The sequence below is a fragment of the Alosa alosa genome, chromosome 9 (genome assembly GCF_017589495.1).
Source record: "Alosa alosa isolate M-15738 ecotype Scorff River chromosome 9, AALO_Geno_1.1, whole genome shotgun sequence".
NCBI lineage: Eukaryota > Metazoa > Chordata > Actinopteri > Clupeiformes > Clupeidae > Alosa > Alosa alosa.
Window position 1 is genome coordinate 33765082 of NC_063197.1, and position 25000 is coordinate 33790081.

At 45.0% G+C, this 25000-nt stretch overlaps 4 protein-coding genes across 4 annotated transcripts in view; all 4 read right to left on the minus strand.

The window, feature by feature from the left end:
• Nucleotides 1-8469, minus strand: part of fcho1 (FCH and mu domain containing endocytic adaptor 1) — an 80373-nt gene extending 71904 nt beyond the window's left edge. Inside the window, exons 1-2 of the mRNA XM_048252930.1 lie at nt 8376-8469; nt 3087-3248 (exon numbers count right to left, since the gene is read on the minus strand). The gene's annotated coding sequence lies outside the window, so the exon portion shown is untranslated. The remainder of the gene's footprint in view (nt 1-3086; nt 3249-8375) is intronic.
• A 3695-nt stretch (nt 8470-12164) lies between these two features.
• On the minus strand, nt 12165-19078 carry znf692 (zinc finger protein 692). Its single transcript, XM_048252931.1, has 12 exons — nt 18429-19078; nt 17852-18047; nt 17460-17491; nt 16193-16855; nt 16043-16118; nt 15642-15749; nt 15493-15543; nt 14948-15026; nt 14103-14217; nt 13761-13860; nt 12670-12841; nt 12165-12170 (listed from the first exon to the last, which is right to left on the minus strand). Exons 2-12 carry the CDS (start codon nt 18016-18018, stop codon nt 12165-12167), a joined length of 1569 nt encoding a protein of 522 aa, XP_048108888.1. The 5' UTR covers nt 18019-18047; nt 18429-19078.
• Nucleotides 19079-19189: 111 nt separating this feature from the next.
• Nucleotides 19190-23541, minus strand: sft2d2a (SFT2 domain containing 2a). Its single transcript, XM_048251611.1, has 8 exons — nt 23334-23541; nt 23001-23090; nt 22662-22747; nt 21419-21500; nt 20739-20774; nt 20406-20464; nt 20260-20289; nt 19190-19581 (listed from the first exon to the last, which is right to left on the minus strand). The coding sequence occupies exons 1-8, from the start codon at nt 23397-23399 to the stop codon at nt 19527-19529; spliced, it is 504 nt and encodes a 167-aa protein (XP_048107568.1). The 5' UTR covers nt 23400-23541; the 3' UTR covers nt 19190-19526.
• A 93-nt stretch (nt 23542-23634) lies between these two features.
• The window catches only part of tmem45a (transmembrane protein 45a), a 12677-nt gene continuing 11311 nt past the window's right edge, over nt 23635-25000 (minus strand). The window contains 2 exon segments of the mRNA XM_048251610.1: nt 23635-24805; nt 24974-25000. The exon segment at nt 24974-25000 is cut by the window's right edge and continues 116 nt beyond it. Coding sequence (XP_048107567.1) covers nt 24709-24805; nt 24974-25000 — 124 coding nt within the window. The 3' untranslated portion in view covers nt 23635-24708.

Sequence of the window (25000 nt, forward strand, 5' to 3'; positions counted from 1 at the left end):
CTATAACTATACTATATGATAACTATACTATAACGATAACTATACTATAACGATAACTATACCTATACTATATTATAACTATACTATAATGATAACTATACTATAACGATAAACTATACTATAACGATAACTATACCTATACTATATTATAACTATACTATAATGATAACTACACAATAGCGAAACAAAAAGGAAAGTCAAAAAGGAATGTCTAAACTTAGAGAAAGAGAGAGAAAGAGAGAGAAGAGAGAAAGAGAAAGAGAGAGAGAAGAGAAAGAGAAAGAGAGAGAGAGGGGTGCTAATGGAGAACAAGAGATTTGGCAGTTGCTACTGTTGGCAGCGCCTGGATGATGCTGACGGTGGGCTTTCTCTCACACACACACACACACACACAGTTGGACAGGGAAGCAGAGTGACCTCCAGCTGGAAAAGGAAAGCCCCAACACACACACACATTATTATTCATACACACACACACACACACACACACACACACACACACACCCTGTTAATTAACTGTGCATAAGCGTCCTCAACCCCCTGAAGCAGTGTTCAATCTAAGTCAGACACGCACAATAATACTGTCCTCACACACACACACGCACGCACGCACACCACAGCAGGTAGCTTCAGCTTTGCTTCTGAGCACACAAATCTGTGCTGCCTCCTTCATAATGCAGAAAGCTGAGAAGCTGAAATGCAGCTACTGACCAATACTGTATTCCACACAGCTACTGACCAATACTGTGTTCCACACAGCAACTGACCAATACTGTATTCCACATAGCTACTGACCAATACTGTGTTCCACACAGCTACTGACCAATACTGTGTTCCACACAGCACACAGCTACTGACCAATACTGTATTCCACACAGCTACTGACCAATACTGTGTTCCACACAGCACACAACCTACACTCCACTGCAGGCATCTCATTTCAGCCTGTACATCAGTCTCTCCTCTCCTCCTCTCTTCTCCTCCTCACCTCCTCTCTTCTCCTCCTCTCCTCTCTTCCCCTCCTCACCTCCTCTCTTCTCCTGCACTCTCCTCTCCTCCTCACCTCCTCTCCTCTCCTCCTGTCCTCTCCCTCTCCTCTCCTCTCCTCTTTCTCCTCCTCTCCTCCCCTCTCCTCTCCTTTTTCTCTTCTTCCTCCTCTCCTCTCTCCTCCTCCTCCTCCTCTCCCTCTCCCTGTCCTCCTCCTCCTCCTCCTCTCCAAGATGCTGGAGAACACTCTTCTCATCTCCTGTGCTACCGAATCATCCCTCTCCAGACACACACAGACACACAGACACACGGTCCTCTTAACTCACTAATTCAAACACATTCCTTCGCTAATTTGATCTCATGGCAAAGGGCACAATTTCCTGAATGACCCATTTTCAGCGCCTTTTTAGTAAACCAGAGATGGACCGAGTTCTGTTAGCTGGACCGAGTTCTGTTAGCTGGGGGTAAGACTATGGTGGACAGTAGCCCGATCCTTCAGAGTGACCCCTGCAGCCTCATGGGTGTGTGTTTCTCTGAGAGTGTGTGTGTGTGTTTCTCTGAGTGTGTATGTGTCTCTGAGTGTGTGTGTTTCTCTGAGTGTGTGTGTTTCTCTGAGAGTGTGTGTGTGTGTTTCTCTGAGTGTGTATGTTTCTCTGAGAGTGTGTGTTTCTCTGAGAGTGACCCCAGCAGCCTCATGACAGCCGAGATCAGCTGCCACCACAGGATCATCTCTCTCTGGCCCTACCTGTCACAAACAGCAGGCGTGCGTGTGTGTGTTTGCGCGTGTGTGTGTGTGTGTCAGAGCAGAGATGCTTCACAGTAGCATTATCAGGAAGAGTGAAGTCGGCTGAGATAACAGCACTCTGAAGTCACCACAAACCCCCAGCAACACCAAAACACCACCAAAACACCACCACTGCTCCACCACAGATCCCCTAACAACACCACAGCACCACCACAACAACCCCACAGATCCCCTAACAACAACACAGCACCACCGCTCCACCACAGATCCCATAACAACTAACAACAACACAACACCACAGCACCACCGCTCCACCACAGATCCCATAACAACTAACAACAACACAACACCACAACACCACCGCTCCACCACAGATCCCATAACACACCACTTCACCACAGACACCCAACACCACAACACAGCAAGCTCCACCACAGTGTCTCTGACAGATACCAGATGGCCCTGATGGTGAAAAATTAGGGCTTAAGAGAGAAAAGGAGGCCAGAAAAGGAGTGAGAACATTTGCTACCCACCCTACATTCACCCCTCACACACACACACACACACACACACACACAAACCTACATTCATCCCTCTTTCTGGCAGGAACAAAATGGCACACAGGCATTCGTGGCTCCCGCACCGCCCCAGCCCCGGGTCTACCCCCACGGCGGAGATTGGGATTGGAGGACGGTGGGTAGCAGATGCTCCTCTTAGGGTACGACACACACACACACACACACACACACACTTCAATAAAGTAGCCCCACAGGGAACCGACATTACAGACCGAACCAACGAGAAACCTAGATTACAGACCGAACCAACGAGAACCTAGATTACAGACAGAATCAAGAACATAGATTACAGACAAAACTGATGAGAATCTAGATTTGACGGAATCATGAAGAATCTAGATGACAGAACATCACCAATAGACCCAGTCCAGGATCAGACGCTATCTGATATCTACACTCACGAGAAACACACACACACACACACACACACACTCAGTCCAGGATCAGATGCTATCTGGGAGGAAAGTGAGAACGGAATGCAAGTAATCCCCACTGTGGGCACGCGAGGGGCATCTTCCCCACTATGTGGGCGCCAGGGGCATCTAGCCAGACGTGGATGAGGGGAGGCGACACGTCCAGGTGGCACAGAGATGGAGAGAAGCGCTAGAGAACAGACGCAGCTCAGGACGGATCAGACGAGAAAAGGACTGGGCAGGAGAAACCGAGACGAGAAAACAGAAAAAGAAAAAAGTATGAAAGCAACAAGAAAGAAAGAAAGAAAGAAAGAAAGAAAGAAAGAATGAAAGCAAGCACGAGAGACAGAGGGGAGAGAGCACCTGAGTTTATGGCTTCTCAGGAGTTTAATCATTTGATGGACGTGGTTAACTGCTGTACTTTTAAACCCTTGGCAAGACCTTCATTGTGTCTAGACTGCGTCAGGAATGAACTTGTTGAAGAGGACAGATGCAGGCTGCAGACAGATTCCTCCACTATCAGATCTGGCAGGTGAAAAGAGAAGAGCACTTTAGGGCCAGTCTCCACTAGCCAGCTTAGCATCCCGTTACCTGCCATTACATCAGACACTATAATAATAATAATAATAATAATAATAATAATAATACGTTTTATTTATATAGCGCATTTCTCAGACTCAAGGTCACTTTACAAAGTCAACACAAACAGAGCAAGACAACAGAAAAACAAATAAATACAGACATGATGTCATGTAGGCTAGCTTCATCAGCTGAACCACATGGACTAGGTGTGGGATAATATCTTTAGCTAAAATATTAAATTCACGCATAAACATAAGAATAACAAAAACACTGAAATGTGTCTGAAAACACTGAAAAATTATTTGAAAAAGAAATCTGGTTATTTCTTGAGAGAGGTATATTTTTGCTCATTTAAAAATATATATTTGAGTGTGTGTGTGTGTGTTTCTCTGAGTGTATTAATAAAATGGTGTAGCGTGTAAAAACATATAGCAGTATAGATTAATAGAATGGTGTGTGTCCTGGTTGGGCCACCATTTTATTAATACACACACACTCAGAGAAAAACACACACACACACACACACACACTCAGAGAAACACACACACACACTCAGAGAAACACGCGCTCATCAGCAGCAGTTACCTTTAAACGCTAGAGAGCCAAATCCCTCAGAGATGCTAAAGATCGGAGAGGCCATTTAACCCAAATCCACAGCACCCAGTTGGGGTCATTTCTAGAGTCTCCTGGTGCGCCATGAGATCACAAATCCATTTGATTTACACTGCTGGTGTGTAATGAGCCATCTCTGTGACCATGACTGACCAGAGACGAGCGAGAGAGAGCGGGTCAGTGAGCGAGCGAGAGAGGTTTGTGATGACCTCAGAGCCATTGTTTGGATCAGAATGTGGGTTTTGTTGTTGGACTATACAGGCCAGTCCAGCACACTCCATGACCGGGGATGGCAGAGATCAGTCCGAGACACACACACACACACAGACACACACACACAGACACACACACACACACACACACACAGACACACACACAGACACAGACACACACACACACAGACACACACACAGACACACACACAGACACACAGACACACACACACACACACACACAGACGTTGAAAGAATGAGTGGCTTTGTAAACTACAGAAGAAAACGGACATGAGCTATCTGACTAGACGAGACAAACAAACTACTGCCGGAGGTGTAATCATACTGAATAAACAAATAACTAACTAACTAACTAAATATATAAATAATTGAATAAACAACCGTGGTGAAAAAACAACTCCATTGTGTAAGCTCACATCTCAACATTTCATATTCTGGGTCACCATATGTCTCCAAAGTGACCCAGATGAAATGATAAGGCCTAGCCTACATCTTCTCTTGTTTCTCACACACACACACACACCTCTTCTTCTCGTCTCTGCTTCAACAGAACAACAGCCAAGTAGACATGCCGGCACAGGTCAGGCCAAACAACGCACCACTAGAGTCCGACGCAGGAGAGGAGGTGGAACAGAAGACGATGGTGTAGCCATGCCAACCCAGAACGGGCTACATCACTGGCCCCATCACTAGAGTCCGACGCAGGAGAGACCATGCCATGACCCAGAACGGGCTCCAGAACAACACCGGCCCCATCACAGGCTGTGGAGCTGCCCAGAAACCCACATCTCATTAGTTCCTTTGGCTCCAGAACCAGAGAACCAGCCCCTTGGACATTCACCGCGGGGATCGGCCGTCTGTCACGGTCACCGCTTCAGGACGTGTGTCCCATGGTTCAGATCTAGTCTGCTCCCGCCGGGAGGACCCAGCAGGACACATATGAGAGAGACGGAACTGCACATGACTAATTTAACACTCCTGGCAAGAGAGAGAAGTGTGGCGTTATACTGAGAGATCAGAATAAGACGAATCAATTGGGAGGAGGAACTCCGTTCTGCTTTCTCCCATCCACACACAGCGCTAGCTCCACACACTAGCCCATCCACACACAGCGCTAGCTCCTCTCACTAGCCCATCCACACACACCGCTAGCTCCTCTCACTAGCCCATCCACACACAGCGCTAGCTCCTCTCACTAGCCCATCCACACACACCACTACTAGCTCCTCTCACTAGCCCATCCACACACAGCGCTAGCTCCACACACAGCGCTAGCTCCTCTCACTAGCCCATCCACACACACCACTAGCTCCTCTCACTAGCCCATCCACACACAGCGCTAGCTCCACACACAGCGCTAGCTCCACACACAGCGCTAGCTCCACACACAGAGCTAGCTCCACACACAGAGCTAGCTCCACTCACTTGCCCATCCACACACAGCGCTAGCTCCTTTCACTAGCCCCTTCACACACAGCGCTAGCTCCTTTCACTAGCCCATCCACACACAGCGCTAGCTCCACACACAGCGCTAGCTCCTTTCACTAGCCCATCCACACACAGCGCTAGCAAAGATGGTTGATTACGAAGATACTTCCTGAAAGGCCATTTCCTGTCCCCGGAAATGTATGCAAATAGGGTAGCAGTAGTACACGCCCAAGACGGGGGGGCCACTATCCCCATTTATGCAGTGATCGGGCTCCCTTTACACTGAGGTCTATGGCAGAATCCAAGAATTTCCCAGAATTTGTCAAAGCCTTATTTTTCTGAGCAATGGATGCACATTTCGGACACGGTATCATGATCTCCAAACCCTCCTCCCCATTTCAGGAGAATGTTGTGACAGTATGACCCTCTAGTCTGGAGAAAATCAACATTAATGAAGGTGTACACCAAGTTTGTTTTGTACTCCGGCTTCTGTCTGGTGTGGAACCGAGGCGTTCAAACGTCAGTCATATGTCAGTGACACGCCCCTGTGCAGGCGGGAACTGAACCAGAGCCCGTCTCTGACGGAACTCCACTTTGCCCTCATAGACATGAACTAGGACGACCCATCTTGCTACGCATTAATTATCTTTGGCGCTAGCTCCTTTCACTAGCCCATCCACACACAACACTAGCTCCACACACAGAGCTAGCTCCTTTCACTTGCCCATCCACATTTTACGTAATATAGTAATATAATATAGTCATATATATATATATATAGTTTTTTTTATATTACCTTGCCTACTCTCTTATATGTCCATATTTATTTTATGGTCTCTAGACTTATTCTTGCACTGTTGCACTGGTGCACAAGGTGTGAGTGTGTGTGTGTATGAGAGTGTGTGTGTGTGTGAGCAGCATGGCGTTGTGTGTGTGTGTGTGAGCAGCATGGCGTGAGTGTGTGTGTGTGTGTGTGAGCAGCAAGGTGTGAGTATGTGTGTGTGTGTGTGAGCAGCATGGTGTGGGTGTGAGTGTGTGTGCGTGTGTGTGCGCGTGCGTGTGTGAGAGCGTGTGTGTGTGTGAGAGAGAGTATGTGTGTGTGTGTGTGAGAGAGTGTATGTGTGTGTGTGCAGCATGGTGTGTGTGTATGTGTGTGTGTGTGTGTGCAGCAGGTGTGGTGTGTGTGTGTGTGTGTGTGTGTGTGTGTGTGAGCAGCATGGTGTGTGTGTGTGTGTGAGCAGCAGCCGCCTTTCATGTCCTTACAACTCCAGCATCTAAAGTAGCAGCTACCTGATTATGGGGGTGCTTTGTCCCAGGGATGTGCACGTCTGGCCTCCACTCAAGAGCACGAGTGTGTGTGTGTGTGTGTGTGTGTGTGTGTGTTTGCCCCACACGGTCAGCGATACATACACATCCCCTCGAGATCCCTGACCTGAAAACATACAGCCAGACAGCCGTCCCCTGAGAGAGGAGAGGAGAGAGCACAAGAACAAGCACAGCAAGCTCAGCCTAAATAAGCCCTCCTCTCTCTCCCTCCCTCTCCCTCCTCTCTCTCCCTCCTCTCTCTCCCTCTAGCTATCCTTGCAGCCTGCTCTCCTTCTCTCTCTACCCTCTCTGGACCGGAGTCCAGCTCCAGTCCAGCTCCAAACCACCGGTCCAACAGTGCTCAATCCCAAGGAAGTGGAGACGTGCTGGCTCAGGCTGTTCATCAAGAGCTGTATGTGTGAAGGGCCATCGCACAGAAACACACCCAACCAAAGAATCTGAATTAAGATCATGGTGCACCACAGACATTTAGGACTGAGGTTGACTCTCCCCTGAGGGTGTTCAGCAGAGGAGCTGCTGACCAGAACACACAGAAAACACACAACAACATTATATCAGGGGTCCGGGAGAGCAAGTGTGATCTGGCACACGTGCCAAGCAGATTGATATAACACAGATGAGGTATATTCATGGAACTACGGACAAAACTAAGAGAGAAATTGACAGATAAAAGCATTATGTCGCCTCTAAGTAGGATACAACAGATTTTCAAAGACTGACAACCTCTGGCCAAAGACAATAGGCTACAAACAACCTTATCTTTCAAAAACAGCGGGCATGCACACAGTAGGCTACTTCGTTATCAGAAATGGGCTAATCAGAAATGAGTTCTGGTCATGCAAGTTAGGCCGGGCGTACGGTACAGTGCTCCCAAGAGGAGGAGGCTGCGATCTCTGCTACATTACAATGTCAGTCATCTCCTCTTTGCCAACTAAACGCAAAATTAGTCCAGGGACTGTGGTCTACCGGAGATAGCAGAGGTCATTTATCTTCGCTAGCACCTTTTTCCTCGCATGCAATCCGACACTGGCTTTGTTTCGGGCAACAATGTGCCCAAATTAGCAAGGTCTGAACTAATGTCAAAACTTTAAAAATCATGTCCCGCCCTACTTCATTTCCGACTAAAACGCTGGATGCATACCTTTCGTTGGCTAATTGATTAAAGGTAACTTAATCTTTATGTGCATATGTCTTCAAATGTGTAGGCTATTGCATTTGTCCTGAAATTCCTCTTCTACACGAGCACTGAAAGCAGGTTACCGGATTTCTTTAAACCAGCAGTTGTTGAGATGCTCATTTATAGCCGATAACATGCTTGTCGGGGAAACCGTAGCTGGCTGGCTGGCTGAAAGATCATATTGCCGCTAACCGCTATCTAACATCGTTTCCTGACCAAGAGCAACGCATTTCGCTTGTCCCCGACAAAGTCGCCCGGAACAGTCGGTAGAATACTGTAACGTTTTCGCTTTACCTGAATCTCTATTCTTGACAAGTGGCGTTGATCATCTTCCACCTCCAACCGAGCGGCGGTCCCGTCCTTTCCACGCTGTACTACAACACTAGTGGGCTAGTAGCTTCAGTTTCAAGGAACAGTTGTCAATGTTCCAGATGACCCCTCCCACCTCAAACCCTATTGGTTGTCGTCCTGTTGCAGTCCAACGAGAGAGGAGGTTGAAGTGTAGGCATGGCAACCCCTCAAAGGCATGTTTCTTTGGGCACCCTTAGGCCAATGGCATTATTCTCTAGTTTTTTTGCGCCACACCTGTTACATTGTGCCGTTATTGATTAAGCCTACCTGTTTCAGTCTACACTGCAAAATTTGGTTAATAGGAACAGTCTGTGTGATGTCTGTATGCTACTGAGACCTTGCATTTCCCCTTGGGAATCAACAAAGTATCTATCTATCTATCTATCTATCTGTCTATAAGGCCATCCAGTGTAGGCCTACAGAAATAGTTGTTTGATATAAAATGGACCTGGAGTGCATTGGACTGGATTATGAGACTTTTATTTGGGGACAAGGCCTATACAAAACCAAAGTGGTGTTAGTTTTTATTTTTACTGAAACATTCATTATTGTAAACCCGTCTATGGAATAAGCAGTAAAATCCATAACAAAATCATTCATGTTACATTTAGAAAAACCTGATCAAGTTTTTTTTCTTATTAATTTTATTAAGTCATTGGACAATAATAATAATAATAATAAAATAGTAGCCTACCCTTTCTAAGTACCATTTAGTTTTGTGTAAACTTGCAAACACTTGAGTATTGTGCAGAGCACGAGGCAGCAGACTTTGCCCTGAGGCCAAAACTCCCACTGAAGAGGTCAGAGGATAATGACCCTTAACACATCGCATGAGCCAGTGAATGCCCGGACATTATTTACACAAAACACTGAGACCCTGACACACTCAAAAGATGCTGTTTATACCCTCAGTAAAGAGGAAACAAGGTGACACACACCACCGCAGATAGGTCACGGGCTAAAACAGTATAGTGATGAGAACCGGAGTTGAATCCAGAAAGTTCTGCATGTGATGACAGCAGTCAGAGAGGCACCTAGTGATCGATGATAACCAAAGCTGTCAGAGACGCACCTAGTGATCGATGATAACCAAAGCTGTCAGAGACGCACCTAGTGATCGATGATAACCAAAGCTGAATACAAAGCGTTGTGCAGGAGGTAAAAAGAGCCGTTGAAGCTGCTGGTGAAAACTGACTCTCAGTCTGACTGAGGACGTGTTGTTTACGCTTGGCTTTAAAAGGCATTTTGGCCGTTATAAGTGGACAGTGCTGAATAGCCTACAAGTGTAAACTACCACCAAGACACATTGGGATCCAATCAGTCAAACCACTTCACTTGCCATGTTGGCATGAGGTGCATTTGATCACGTTTTGTAGCCTAGTTGTGTAAACACGAGCGCATCCTCCTGATGCATCACAGATAATGAGAGCATGACATAGGCTAGGCAGTGACAAAATCTGAACGCGTGTCAGTGGTCAGCGACGTCTTTGGCTGTACACCTTGGATACATGAGTAAATGGCGATATGTATCGGCAATATGTTCATTAGTGATCAGCTCACCCAAAAGTGTATACATGCCCTGAGAGTTGCACTCGAATCAGACTTGTACTGAGGGGACAGGAGAGGGTCCAGTCAGTAGAGTCCATAGTGAGTAAGTAGAGTCCATAGTCAGTAGAGTCCATAGTGAGTAGAGTCCATAGTCAGTAGAGTCCATAGTCAGTAGAGTCCATAGTGAGTAGAGTCCATAGTCAACGCAAATTTATTTATATAGCACATTTCAACACAGGGGTTATTCTATGTGCTTTACATAAACAAAAGCAAAGAGGAATAGTACATAAAAACATAAAAGGGCAATAGTTAAAAAAAATGTTTATAAAGTTAAGTATATGTAATAATTAAAAAGAAAACATAAAAGACCCAAGGTAGAATAATTAAAAGAGATTTAATTAATTAAATTCTCAGTGATAACAGGGAGTGCATCAGCAAAAGGCATCTGAGAACAGTTTGGTCTTTGATGTTAAGGTGGTTAGTTGATTAAAGACTATTTTTTCATCGATTTCCCCAATAAATGGTAGAATGGATATGGGCCTGTAATTGTTTAGCATGACGCCATCCAGGTTATTTCTCTCCAGAAGGGGCTTTACAACAGCTGTTTTCAGGGACTTAGGAAATGTGCCAGACAGTAATGATACATTTATCATCCAACAGGCAGCTCACAAGCTACCAGTAGCTCCCCACCTGTTTCTGAGTAGCTCTCAACATAAGGTTCTCTCGGCCTTGTTCATTTTGTCAAAGTAGCTCTTGGAGGAAACAAAGTTCGAGACACCGGAGCTAAACTCTGACACCAAGTTAAGGTTCTCTGCCTTTGTAGCTGGCAGTACCAGATCTTGAGTTAGTGATTGAGAAGATATTTTCAGTCTGATTTTATCAATCTTACTCTTGAAGAAAGATGCAAACTCTTCAAATGAATTGCATTTATTAGTTGAAAGAAGTTCAGGTGCTAACTGTGAGGGGGGATTTGTTAACTTCAAAATAGTACACATGTTATTTGTACTTTTACTGATTATGTAAGACAAAAAAGACTTTCTTGCTTTGCATATTTCAGAGTTATATGTGCGGAGCATCTCTTTATGGATTTCATGGTGGATCTGAAGTTTGTATTTGGGCCTTTTGCTATCGGTCTTCCTACATTCTCTTTTTAGGATTTTAACCGTTGGATTTTGTTTCCATGGTGCTTTCTGCTTGTCAGTGACTGTCTTGAATTTTTATGGCGCAATGTCATCCATAATATTTGTAATTTTTGCACTAAAATAATCCAGTGAACCTTCTACCAAGTCTGACCCTTAACTTGACGTCTGTGAAAGTGCCTGCTCAAAGAGAGCCCTTGTGTGATCATTTATGACTCTCCTTCTTACCACGACAGATCTGTTCTGAGTGTGTTGGGGACATAGACACATTAAACAACACACGATAATAATTATGATCAGATAAGACCAGGTCTTTAACACTTGTAGACATTGAGACCCTTTGGAATAACGAGGTTGAGAGTATGGCCAAGAGAGTGTGTTAGGTAGAAGGAATCAAATAGCACAACTCATTCATTGGCAAGTGTTTTCAGGATTATCCACATGCACGTCTAGATCCCCTGATACAATAAGACAGTTGAAATTTATGCAAATGGCTGACAACAATTCACCTAACTGTAGAAGAAACACTTTAGCTGAATGTTTTGGAGGCCTGTAAATAGTCTGTAATAAAATCTGAGGAGAAGACTTAATGCATGCACACAGGTATTCAAATGACGCAGTCACCAAATAATGACTGATTGCACTGAAAAGACTTTTTGAATATGGTGGCTATCCCTACCACCTTTTTCATCTGCTCTGTAGGATGTGTGTGTGTGTGTGTGTGTGTGTGTGTGTGTGTGTGTGTGTGTGTGGGTGGGTGTCCATGTTAGCGCAGTCGGGTCGCCGGGGAGAAGCTGGGGAAGGGGCCGAGGGGCGCTGGCCTTTGGAGGGTTCTGATGTTTCAGTGTGAGCCTTCTTTTCTGATGGCCTCAGCAGCCTTGGTAGGTGATACAGACCTCTGTAGGGGCTGGAGAGGGGGGCGGCAGAAAGGGCAAGCCACTGGGGCAGAAAGGGCCCTCTGTACTGGAGATGGGCCTGGTACGAAGCACTGGCCCCTCATGTGGCAGTTCAGTGAGGCCTCTGGCGATTGGCAGGTCCACAGACCTCACACCTGGGAGGTAACGCACGAGAGGGTGATACACACAGCTGGAATTTCACAGGAATGTGAACAAGTGAACACGCACACACACACACACAGGCACATAAATGACAAGGCCTTCTGAGGCCAGGTGATATGACACATTTCACACCAGGGAACACAAGCGGAGAGGGTGATACACACAGCTGGAATTTCACAGGAATGTGAACAAGTGAACACGCACACACACACACACAGGCACATAAATGACAAGGCCTTCTGAGGCCAGGTGATATGACACATTTCACACCAGGGAACACAAGCGGAGAGGGTGATACACACAGCTGGAATTTCACAGGAATGTGAACAAGTGAACACGCACACACACACACACAGGCACATAAATGACAAGGCCTTCTGAGGCCAGGTGATATGACACATTTCACACCAGGGAACACAAGCGGAGAGGGTGATACACACAGCTGGAATTTCACAGGAATGTGAACAAGTGAACACGCACACACACACACACAGGCACATAAATGACAAGGCTCTTGCTCCGGTGAGCGGTGACGTTGTCCCTCTTCTCGAAGCGGCGGCCACAGATGTCGCAGGGGAACTGGTACGAGCTCTCCGCGTTGTGCTTCCTCATGTGCCAGTTCAGTGAGGCCTTCTGGCAGCAGGTGAAACCACAGACCTCACACCTGGGAGGCAACGCACGCTCGTGCACACACGCGCACGCGCGCGCACACAAAACACACACACACACACACACACACACACACACACACACACACACAGGCACATAAATGACAAGGCCTTCTGAGGCCAGGTGATATGACACATTTCACACCAGGGAACACAAGCGGAGAGGGTGATACACACAGCTGGAATTTCACAGGAATGTGAACAAGTGAACACGCACACACACACACACACACACGCACACGCACACGCACAGACACACACACACACACATGCACACACCCCTACTGAACAACCACACACTTATAAACCACACAGCCATAAATGACACAGCCTTCTGAAGGCAGGTGAAGGCAGAGTCAGAATTCCTCATTGACGTGCACACAATCACACCTGGATATAAACCGTCAAAATGATCAACACACAAACCATCGCAAAAACAACACGTCGTCCTCTTACATGCCATGTTAGCATATCTGGACAAACACAGTACACAGCAGAGCAAGCTAACGCAGGCAGAATGGGCTACTGGTGTTAAGGAGCAAGCTAACACAGCAGAATGGGCTACTGGTGTTAAGGAGCAAGCTAACACAGCAGAATGGGCTACTGGTGTTAAGGAGCAAGCTAACACAGCAGAATGGGCTACTGGTGTTAAGGAGCAAGCTAACACAGCAGAATGGGCTACTGGTGTTAAGGAGCAAGCTAACACAGCAGAATGGGCTACTGGTGTTAAGGAGCAAGCTAACACAGGCAGGATGCAATATTGGTGTTAAGGAGCAAGCTAACACAGGCAGAATGGGCTACTGGTGTTAAGGAGCAAGCTAACACAGGCAGGATGCAATATTGGTGTTAAGGAGCAAGCTAACACAGGCAGAATGGGCTACTGGTGTTAAGGTGTAAAGATGTCGTTGCTCTTACTGTAGTGGCTTTTCTCCTGTGTGGATACGTCGATGGATGAGCAGGTTACTACTGGTGCGAAAGCCTCGAGCACAGTACTCACAGATGTAGTCTCTCTGGTCTGTCAAACACACACACACACACACTTTATTCACAGCAACACAGCAAACACCAGCAAAGACTTTACTCACACCAGCTCAGAGATAGGCCTCCAAACTCCACTTCAATGAGACTAAATGCTTATGGAACCAAAACATAATAGCTGGACCTTCAGCAGTAGTGCTTCCTAGATCTTACCAGCCTACAGTACGTAAGACAGAGACGAAGAGGCCGAGATCTCCAGACACACTGTAAAGGACTCACCACTGTGCAGCTTCTCATGCTCCTTGAGGTGTTTTTTGAAGTTGAAGGACTTTCCACAGGTCGGGTGGGAACAGATGAAGGTCTTCTGCTGGACATGCTGGTACTTCGTGTGATGCTGACCAAAGGAGAAGATCACCGTGACTACAGCAGCAGCAGGCTTTCACAGTAGAAGTGCGTTCAAAATTGGCAAAGAGTGGGAAATGTTCGTTCCGATGGTTTTCTCACAATAGTTCAATTTGACCTATTAGGTGTAAATATTACATTTTAAGTCCTTTGTCCTGCTCTACTATATGTTCACAGAGAACTACCTCCTCAAACTGATTGCAAGTGTTCGCAAACATTTAGCAAAGAACTCAAGCTTGCTTATGTTTGTGAATTTGAATGCACCTCAGGCTTCATGTAGCGGACTAACACTAACTGCAGATTAACAAACTCTCTTAATGTGGGACTCTAAGCCAGTCCTTTGACGGTACTTACATGAGGTACTGTTGATAAGACCAAACTGTTCTCAGATGCTTTCTACTAACTGCACTGAGTTATACTTTCTGAGTCTGTCTTGAAAATTATTCTACCTTGTTTCTTTTATTTTGTCTTTTTAATCATTCTCTATTTTTAAATGATTTTACCTTGTGTGTTTTATGTTTTCTTTTTATTATGATCTTTACCTTTTTATCTATTCTATATCGCCCTTCTATGCTTTTATTTGTTATTATTGTTTGGTTTTGTTTATGTAAAGCACATTGAATGACCTCTGTGTATGAAATGTGCTATATAAATAAACTTGACTTGACTTGGTTTGACTGTACCTACACTGAGGTACTGTTGATTGGTTGGTCTGCACTTACGTTGAGGTACTGTCGATTGGAGAAGATCTTTTCACAGCCCTCATAGGTGCACAGCAGTATTTCTTTGGGGGTTGCTTTCCTGTTGGGGTACGTCAGTACAAGTAAACACCTTTTGATGGGCACAATGCTCAACTAACATATTAAACTCCTCAAGTCTGTTCCTGCACTTGGACCTTAGAGGAGAGAGCCGAGCAAGAGGCTTACAACACTAAGAGCCACTTGGTATATTTTGCACATATTAAAATGTGTATTTAACATGAATATACTGTATATGAACATGGAAATAACTGTTCAACAGAGTAAATTGTTTTAGCTAAATGTGCATGTAAAATAAACGCCAGATCTCCATGCTTATGCAAGACTGGTGAAGGGCAACGCTTGTGTAGTTTAAGGTACTTTCAGAAATGGGTGGGGCTTGCTGTTCACATCATGTTCACGTCATGTGCTTCCTCCTGAGATGACTAGTGATGAAGGAGGCAGCACGACGCTGCACTGTAGGCGTGCAATGAACATAGCAAGTCAGTGCAAGAACGTTAGACACAAACCTTTTCCTTTTGCCCCCAGTTAGAGGAACCTCGTCGCTTGGCACGCTGGTCCTGCTAAATACACAAAAGGCCATTTAGCAAATCTAATGAGGTTGAGGTTAAATATCAAAGCATTCTGTACATCCTGCACACAGACTCATAAGCGCCACCTGGTGGTGCGAGAGACTGGTCCTGCAGCCAGGCTGCTGTGGTCCGAAGGGTCTGTCCTCTTATTAGGGGTCACATTGGCCACTTTAGATAGTGTGGCTGACTCAGTGCTGGCGAAACATTTGAGAAATATGATCAATATAGCTGTCCCAGTTAACTCTGTTAATGTCTGTGTAATAGTCATAATATAAATATGTTTACATCATATCCTAAAATCATTAGTAAATACGTGCAGCGTTGATGAGAGATTATAATGTAGCTGATGAATTTATCGAGACTTTGATAAAGACCTGAGAATACCTGATGTGAGATGAGTTGAAAACATGACTTGGGGCTACGGCTTTCTGTCAGTGCCTGTTACATCTGCTGTTTGCTAACTTTGCTGTGTTTCCATATACTGTACCAGGGCTGTGATGATTGAGGAAATCCTGTTGGCACGGCAACGTTTCCTGCGTCTGTGTCCACCGGGCCACTGCCCTCTGGAAGACAGAACAGCGGTCACTCAGCGGACGGCACAAACAGGTAGGTGAAAACAGCAGACTAAGCTGCTTACCTCTGGTGCTTGCTTCCTCTGCAGTGTGACCTGGGCGCTCCACCTGTCCCCTTGAACCCTCCTCTGCCCCCTGCGCTGCCTGATGCGACGTCGGCATCTCTGTCCCCGCCACCGTGCGACTCCTGGTCCTCATGACAGAGCCCTCGTCCACTCTGGCCCCCCCCTCGTCCACCCCGTTTGCCCTCGGCCCCCCCTCTCTGGGGGCGTCTGCAGTGAGACTCGTGTCTCTGGGGGCGTCTGCAGTGAGACTCGGGCCCCTGGGGGCGTCTGCAGTGAGACTCGTGTCCGCGCCTGTGGCCCCCCCTCCTCCTCCACTCCCCTCGCCCCCCAGTGGTGCTGCCTTTGGGCTCCAGGAGAAAACATGGCCACTCTCGCACGCGTAGCTCAGGCAGAGCTCCCCCTCCATCACCTCCGGGGATTCTGCCGGTCCAACTCCCGTGGACGTGGGCCCACTCTCTGACCCAACGTTGGCGTTAGTGCCCAGCTCAGGCGTCCCGCTGGGCGGCGCCCGGCTCTGCTCTGGGCACGGGGTGGACCCTGCAGTGACCGCGCCCTGCTGGAGGGAGGGGGGGTGCGGGCAGTGCTGCCCATGGCTGTGGACCAGCAGCACCAGCCTGTGAAGAGCCTCCACTGACGCCATGATGGCCGACTCCTCTCTAGAGCCTGCAGAGAGAGAGAGAGAGAGAGAGAGAGAGAGAGAGAGAGAGAGAGAGAGAGAGAGAAATGAGAAAAACAGCTAGGACGAAGAGAACCTCAATTTGTCCATGTACTTTGTAAAAAAAAGCCAACCTAGGACACTGACTAGAACAGGTAAAACTCTACGGCTATTACTATGATGCTTCAAAACCTGTACTGCTTTTAACTAGAATAGGTAAAACTCTACGGCTATTAATATGATGCTTCAAAACCGTACTGCTTTTAACTTAAATAGGTAAAACTCTATGGCTATTAATATGATGCTTCAAAACCGCACTGCTTTTAAAATAATGCTTCAGTATTTTGGTGATGTTATGAGTATGATGTGATAGTGAACCCAGCTGAATTGGTGATGTTATGATGAGTACATTGTTATAATGCGTACATTGTTATGATGCGTAGGCTACGTTGTTATGATACATATGTTGTGATAGTGTTATAATGAGTACATTGTTATGGTGAGAAGATTGTTATGGTGGATACATTGTTATGGTGGGTACATTGTTATGGTGGGTAGGTTGTTATGGTGGGTATGGTGGGTAGATTGTGAACCAATCTGAATTGGACTTACATGAGCATTTTGCGGACGCCTTAGAGATGTAGCTAAAGAGAGAGAGAGGAAAGCAAATCAGAAACCTGAATACTGAATACCAAGAAGACGATTAGTTAATGGTGGTAAAATTACTATTCATGGTACAAATGTGTGTAGGAAATCTGTATGTGTGTATTTACCATGCCCAGGCTCTGTGTGTGTGTGTGTGTGTGTGTGTGAGAGAGAGTGTTTACACCTCTCCAGCAGATACTGAGATCGGTGAGTGCAGTGTGAACTCAGGGCTAGGCTGTGTGTATGTGTGTGTGTGAGAGAGAGTGTTTATACCTCTCCAGCAGATACTGAGATCGGTGGTGAGTGCAGTGTGAACTCAGGGCTAGGCTGTGTGTGTGTGTGTGTGTGTGTGTGTGTACCTCTCCAGTAGATATTGAGCCAGCTCTGAATGCAGCGTGAACCCCAGGCTGTCCTTCAGTTTACCCCAGTGTGGGAGACATGCTCCCAGCCGCACGCGTGATTTGCTCCGCCTTGCGTCCAGCTCTCTCCGCCTCTGACGCCTCACAGCATCCTTAGAGGATGCCATGGTAACCGCCTCTCACCTACAATGGTCAACTGAAATTAATTAACACTAGTGTCAATATAATTTCTATGACAACTGACTCCTCCATGTCAGAGATTCTAGAGGGATAAGGAGGCCAAGACATTACAATTGTTATAGGGGTCATGGAATTGTTGCTTAAATAATGTAGGCTACAGTATAAGTGAAGACACAGTCAACAACTCAGAAATGCAAGTGCTGTTAGTTTATAAACATACCAATAAAAGTTAATCAATTGAAGACATATCACAAATGGGAATGCCAAAAATTGGAGAGAAAAAACTATGGATCTATGTATGTATTTTGATGTATATAATTACTCAGTGAATCTTGTGTAAAACTTTGCACTACAACAAAGGGTGGGGGGCGCAGGCCTAGTTAGGGAATTCTCTTACTTGCGCTCCACTGGTATGGTGTGATCAGGCGGGTCCCACACGCCACTCTTTGGTTGCCCTTTTAAGGTTGCGCTGCGCACCATCTAGCAGCGAGTAGTTTATCTGCATCAGAAACGATGTCGAAAAAGAACTATTTCGTTATGCTAAAGCTAAACAGCACGCTTTGTATATCTTGCCGGCATTAAATATGTACTACCAGCAACATCGAGATATTTTCGGTGTAGAAACAAGTCTGCCTGACAGGAAATGGAAGGATCCGTTTTGACTTCCCATGAGGCTTTGCGTTCATCGTAGGAAACACGGGAGATGTAGTACAATCAGAGAGGGTTAAAGCGGAGTTATTTCTGATAATGGACGCATGGAAAGGCATTATCCCTTTTATACCATGGTCACTTAGGAAATAAATAAATATAAAATCAATTATTAATACTAAATGAGTTTTAGAGCTAAAATCGTTAGTTTGTTCAGCTCTTTATCGCAACGCTGTGGAATGTCGATAAGTTGATTGTTGATAATGCTGCCTTGGTTACCAACTAGCGTTTGAGCCAGCACAGTGATTTAGAACTGTCATCAGGCAATTCGAACGGAACGTCTTTTTATAGGTGTAGTATATCACTTTTTAAACGACACCCTTTTCAACCTAGACCATGGTATAAATGAATTTATTTACCGCTAGAACTTTGGGAAATCCCATTCAAGTCAATGGAGCGTTCTAGCATTGTGAAGAGCCGTTTAATAATATTCATATAAAACACAGGCTATACATTTCATACAATCAGTGTGTGTAACCATTTTTAATATGACCATTATTTCAGACATTTACAATTAAAAACACAATATTTTACATTTTCCAAAAAGGCCAAAACCTCTATCAGTATATTAAGATGAATAATTCTGCAAAAATAACAATAAAATGTACATTTCAAACACCACATATTATAAACTCTTCATAGCTTGTGATTTCTTGCATATCACATATACAGCCCTGCCAAAAGACCAGTCATTAAATGACCTGTAACAGTATCTAAGCAGGTATTTCACAGGGGAGTGTAAACTCAAAAGCTCAGTGTTATGGCTGAATCCGTCAGCATCTTCGGCTCATTCTTTGATACAAAACCGGCACATCATGGACAAAAACTTCAGTACTGCATCCCTGAGAAGCACAGAGGCAGAATACAATCAGAAAGTGTTAGAGGTGGACTGGTCAAAGACTACCTGGCTATCTTGAATTTCCCCTTGGGGATCAATAACGTATCTATCTATCTATCTATCTACAGTATCTATCTATCTATCTGGCTCCCATGCCGTAAGAGGTGGACTGGTCAAAGACTACCTGGCTATCTTGAATTTCCCCTTGGGGATCAATAATGTATCTATCTACAGTATCTTTCTATCTATCTGGCTCCCATGCCGTAAGAGGTGGACTGGTCAAAGACTACCTGGCTATCTTGAATTTCCCCTTGGGGATCAATAACGTATCCACCTATCTACAGTATCTATCTATCTATCTGGCTCCCATGCCGTAAGAGGTAGACTGGTCAAAGACTACCTGGCCATGCCGTGTCTTGAATGACAACTTGTGTTATGGAAGGTATACATTTGAGAGTATACTGTATTGAATTGTGGTGAACCATTCATACCACCATAACCTGATGATTTGAAAAAACAGGTACTGGGATTTTTACGATCATTGGAATGACCCATAAAGTAACTCCATCATATACAGACAAATGACCCTGTGCCTGGGGTTGTGTATTTATGCAGGTATGTGTGTTTGGAATGTGCTATAGGAAGCGACTGTACACCTCAAGACCAAACTAAAATCACTGACCTTGCAAATGGAATATACGACAAACCATACCTGTAAACAAACAAACAAATAAATGAATTACAAATAAGGAACATAAGTATTTTAGTGTAAACCAATAAGTCGCTACTTGATCTTTATTTACTCCAATAAAACGTGTTCTCACTCACCAGGCAAAAGCAATAGACTGCAGAATGACGAACACCAGAGCAAGAACAAAGATTTTCCACTGAAAAAATACAGATAGAACACACACATCAAACTACATCACTGAAACAAATGACCCGTGATGGCTGTAGAGAACTGCATATAACTGACACTATGAAAAAGAGAGTGTCGAGGGAAGGGGACATAGATCTGCTACAGTATTCTCACACAACCATCAGCCTACCATGAGAAATATCTTAATAAAGACAATAAAGACAATGTTTACTAAACACCAAACGAGCCACTTGGGAGAATAGCGTTTGACTGGACGCTCTTGTCCAGAGAGAAGCACTCACCCAGAAGACTGCACAGATGGTCAGCACTAAACAAGTCTTTAAGAAAAGAAAAAAAAAAGAGAGTCATGAGTGTACAGTGATGTTGAGGTTGCTGATCAGCCTTGTCGTTATCAATCAGATATGAGGGGACAATACAAACAATGACACCCACTTAACTACATACTCTGATTTGAGGTCTGGTGAGGTCTGGAGGATTTCTTTGTTTTATAACAAAGGAATCCACATCTACAATGGAGACGTAGGGCAAAAAGAAAAGTCTAACTTGGGCTAATTTTACAACTAAGGAAAAAATAAATGTATCAGTTGAACACCAAAGACAAGCTCTTGACTCAGTGCTCCCACATGCCACAGAATAGCTATAGTTTCTGCACGACTACAACTTTGCTTGCTGACAGACTCTCCCTTTTTCCCCGTCATTTAAATTAGGGCCTACAATGCACAGAATAACTACATATATGTATTTACATTATATAATATATTATATAATAACTACATTTACATTTATTCATTTTAGCAAACACTTTTATCCATGTCTTACACAAAAATGCCTATACCACACAGTTCACTGCAACAATTCTGATTCTTTAGGATAAACCGTTTCTGTAATCAAAAGAGAAGTTCCTATTCCAACGCGCTGTCTGGCTAAAGAGGGAAGAGCAGACTCGTTCTAGGCGACTCACGATCATGACTGCAGTGGCAAAAAAACGCGTCTTATCACACATCCTCTTCAGCTGCTTCAGTGGGCCCATCAAGAACATGGTGCTGAGGAGACATTACACTGTACAGCTGAGACATGCACACACACATACACACACACATTACACTGTACAACTGAGACGTGTACACACACACATACACACACACACACATTACACTGTACAACTGAGACGTGTACACACACATACACACACATTACACCATACAACTGAGACGTGCACACACACACAAACACATTACACTGTACAATTGAGACGTGTACACACACATACTGAACACACACACATTACACCGTACAACTGAGACGTGCACGTGTGCACACACACACACACACACACACACACACACACACACACACACACACACACACATTACACAGTACAACTGAGACGTACACACACACAGGGATGGATTACTGCACGGGCCTACCGGGCCCAGGCCCAGGGGCCCAAGAGGTCAGGGGGCCCTGAAGCCCAAGCATGGAATCATTGCCTCAATATTACGTATTTCCCTAGGGGATCAATAAAGTATCTATCTAACAAATCAGGATGTAGGCTATGAATCTGATTGAATTTAGTATTGGCCATCCCCAAAATGCACCAGAATACAGGAAAACACATCAAACAAATTCAAAATTTTCTGGGGGAGGACCCCCAATTACCCCCTCCCACTTATACGACAATTAGTGGGGGGCCCTTAATACATCTGGGCCCAGGGGCCCGAAAGTTCATAATCCGCCCATGCATTTGCTGAGAAACAAATAGTTCGCAACAACACACGCTGCTGAACTTGAATCAAACATTCTTTAGAACACAGCTGATCAACCGTCTGCTATCACGTTTCAATGAAGTTCCAGTCCTTGCATAGTGATATGAAAGAAGTATCAGAAGCACAAAACCCGTTGCATTGACAGCGGTAATTACATGAATTTATTTACCGCTAGAACTTTGGGAAATCCCATTCAAGAAATCCCATTGTGAAGAGCCGTTTAATGATATCCATACAAAACATAGGCTATACATTTCATACAATCAGTGTGTGTACCTAACAACCTAACACATGCCACTCAGTCACCATAATTTGGGGACCCCTGCCCTGTCCTATCCTGTCCTGCAGTAACCTTGTAAACCCCCTGCTGAAGATCTCGAGCTCATCAACATCTTGTAGCCTATTATGGTGACATCAATCTTACAGTTGCTGACTCACCTTGCAAGGGAGCAAACATTTCCAAAGGTGTAGAACACAATGAAGAGAATCAGCCCTAGTTTGGGAATAAATAAGCAACACACCCCCTGCAAAATAAATCAATAATCTCTTCAGCAGTGATGGCACAGGGTGGCAAAGCAATAACAGAGACACGTGGACAATCAGATACAGCACTTTGGGCTGAATGACATTCCTCAGATCTGGTCAAACCTGCACCGCAACTCTGTTTTCTGGTTCCTTCTTCTCATATGCACTTGTCCTAGTTCCGTCTTACCCCAAATCTTCCCTGAGGAAGAAACTAAACAAAATACAGAGGCGCAAAGTCATCCAAATACTCACAAGAACAGTGCACCCAACTCCGATCACCATACACGCGATGAATCCTTTCACGCGCGTTCCCCATCCAAGAGTGGACGCTTCATTCGCTGCCTAAATGGAGTTTGAATGATAGTTTTGCCTAATCAGCCTAAACACAGTGACTACCCGTAGGACATTTAGTGAGGTCCAATAGGGTGGAATACAGTAATGTTAAAAATCACTCTCCTAAATCTGCTCGTCAATAACCTAATGTATGAGAAATGTTCGATCCCTCCGATATGGTTTGCCTCGGAGCAGAGCAGTAGGCTACAGCATCCACAATGCTTCTGGACATCGAAATAAAAGTTTACCTACCTCGATAATATTTCTGCCATCACTCTGGCCATCGCGACCACCCAACGTAGCCCTGAGTTTGTCCATACCCGACACCTCTGACAGAAGGACCGGACCGGGGTTTAGGTGACAGACAGTTGGGAAAACTCTGCCAACTCCTTGCTTCGCGGTGAACTTTCTAATCCACCCGACTCCTGCGCCCTGACGTCACATTCCTAACCTGGCGAGTGCGTGAAAGTGCCTGGCATGTTTCAGGAGTGCAGGGTGTGTAGCAAGGGGTAGCCTACCAAAGCGCTCACAAAATAGAGATTCACGAACACAATGCAAGCAAATTTTGTTTTATTAATATTCCGAATGAACATGTTATATAGGCTACCTCTATATCAAAGACAATTAGACACATTTATTTAAGGACACAATAAATACTCAGAAGCAACAAGGTACTTTAAACACTTCGCAGTTCAATTTAAAATACAGTGCATCTGCATCATGATAAAAATGGGATTTTTTTACATAATAAAAAAATATTTAAAAAAAAACAACATACAAACAAAAAACATATTTTTCTGGACAGTGTTGATTTGAGGATGAAAGTGCCTCAGTCATAAGTTTATCACTATTTAACCTTTGGGCGGTTCCATCTGATCATCTTAATATACAATACTGAGTGGAGGGATTCGACCAAAGACTGAACCCCACACAGCTCTGCAAACCGTACCTTCATATGGAGTTTTCAATGTGTGGTGTTCCTTTCAAATCACTGACTATTAAGTTACTAGTTGTGTGATATAACAAAACAATTCAAGTTCAATTTCTCAAGTTTATATTTGGATCCTTTTTGTCTCCATTCCCTTCAGTACCTGGAAAAGGTTTGTTTTGGGTTCTTTACAGGACAGGTCGACTTCCTTGTTGCCGGGGTGATGCTAACACCTCATGCCATCTAATACTAGCCATCCATATGATCCCTATACACATGGGAAGTAGGCTGGCACATATACCCATGTGTCTGGGCGTTCCCTGCTTAGCACTTTGATAATTCTTATTTTCTGGTGACAGGAGCGTCCAAGCGAGTCTATTTTAATGAAGTCTGTCAGGATGTACAGGCGACTTTGTTCAGTAAGCATATGAATTCCATGACTATTTTCTCATTCCTTGGCAGCTCTGTGAGCATGTGGTTCAAGCCGGCAAATTTAAAAATCATGGTTTGACATCGAAAACAGTTAGCACTAGCACCAATTAGCATTCGGACATTTCCACTCTAGAAAATCTGTAAGGCCATTCAGTGCTGTAGATTGATGGCAGACTTTGCTGCTGTTCCCTGTAACATTGAGGTATCAGTTCTGCAGGGTCGAAATAGAGGGTCTGTTGTCTTTGGAGGGGAACGGACAGGAGGTTCTCACAAAACCTCATCTTCAGACTCCCCCCCTGTGTCTCTGGGTTTGAGCAGACCCATCTCCATGGGGGGCATTCTCCTCAGCTTGGTGCGTACCACACTAGAGGGAGGGGGGTGTTAAATAAAAACATTTAAAGAGTTCATATTATAGTCATATCAGAAAGAGAAATACCAGCAGACAGTGCAGTCGAGCACAGAGACAGTGATGAGAGATGCACAAGCAGACTGTGCAGTCGAGCACAGAGACAGTGATGAGAGAGAGACGTACCAGCAGACCGTGCAGTAGATCACAGAA

What these genes read in the sequence shown, in the direction of transcription:
- znf692 (XM_048252931.1), bottom strand. Translation starts at nt 18,018, where the DNA reads ATGGCATCCTCTAAGGATGCTGTGAGGCGTCAGAGGCGGAGAGAGCTG. An exon ending in AGAGGAAGCAAGCACCAGAG is followed by an intron (nt 16,119 to 16,192) that starts GTAAGCAGCTTA and finishes TCTGTCTTCCAG; the next exon opens with AGGGCAGTGGCCCGGTGGAC. An exon ending in CCAATCGACAGTACCTCAAC is followed by an intron (nt 14,218 to 14,947) that starts GTAAGTGCAGAC and finishes TCCTTTGGTCAG; the next exon opens with CATCACACGAAGTACCAGCA.
- sft2d2a (XM_048251611.1), bottom strand. Translation starts at nt 23,399, where the DNA reads ATGGACAAACTCAGGGCTACGTTGGGTGGTCGCGATGGCCAGAGTGAT. An exon ending in TTGCCACTGCAGTCATGATC is followed by an intron (nt 20,775 to 21,418) that starts GTGAGTCGCCTA and finishes CTTTTCTTAAAG; the next exon opens with ACTTGTTTAGTGCTGACCAT. An exon ending in TCGTATATTCCATTTGCAAG is followed by an intron (nt 19,582 to 20,259) that starts GTCAGTGATTTT and finishes TGTGCTTCTCAG; the next exon opens with GGATGCAGTACTGAAGTTTT.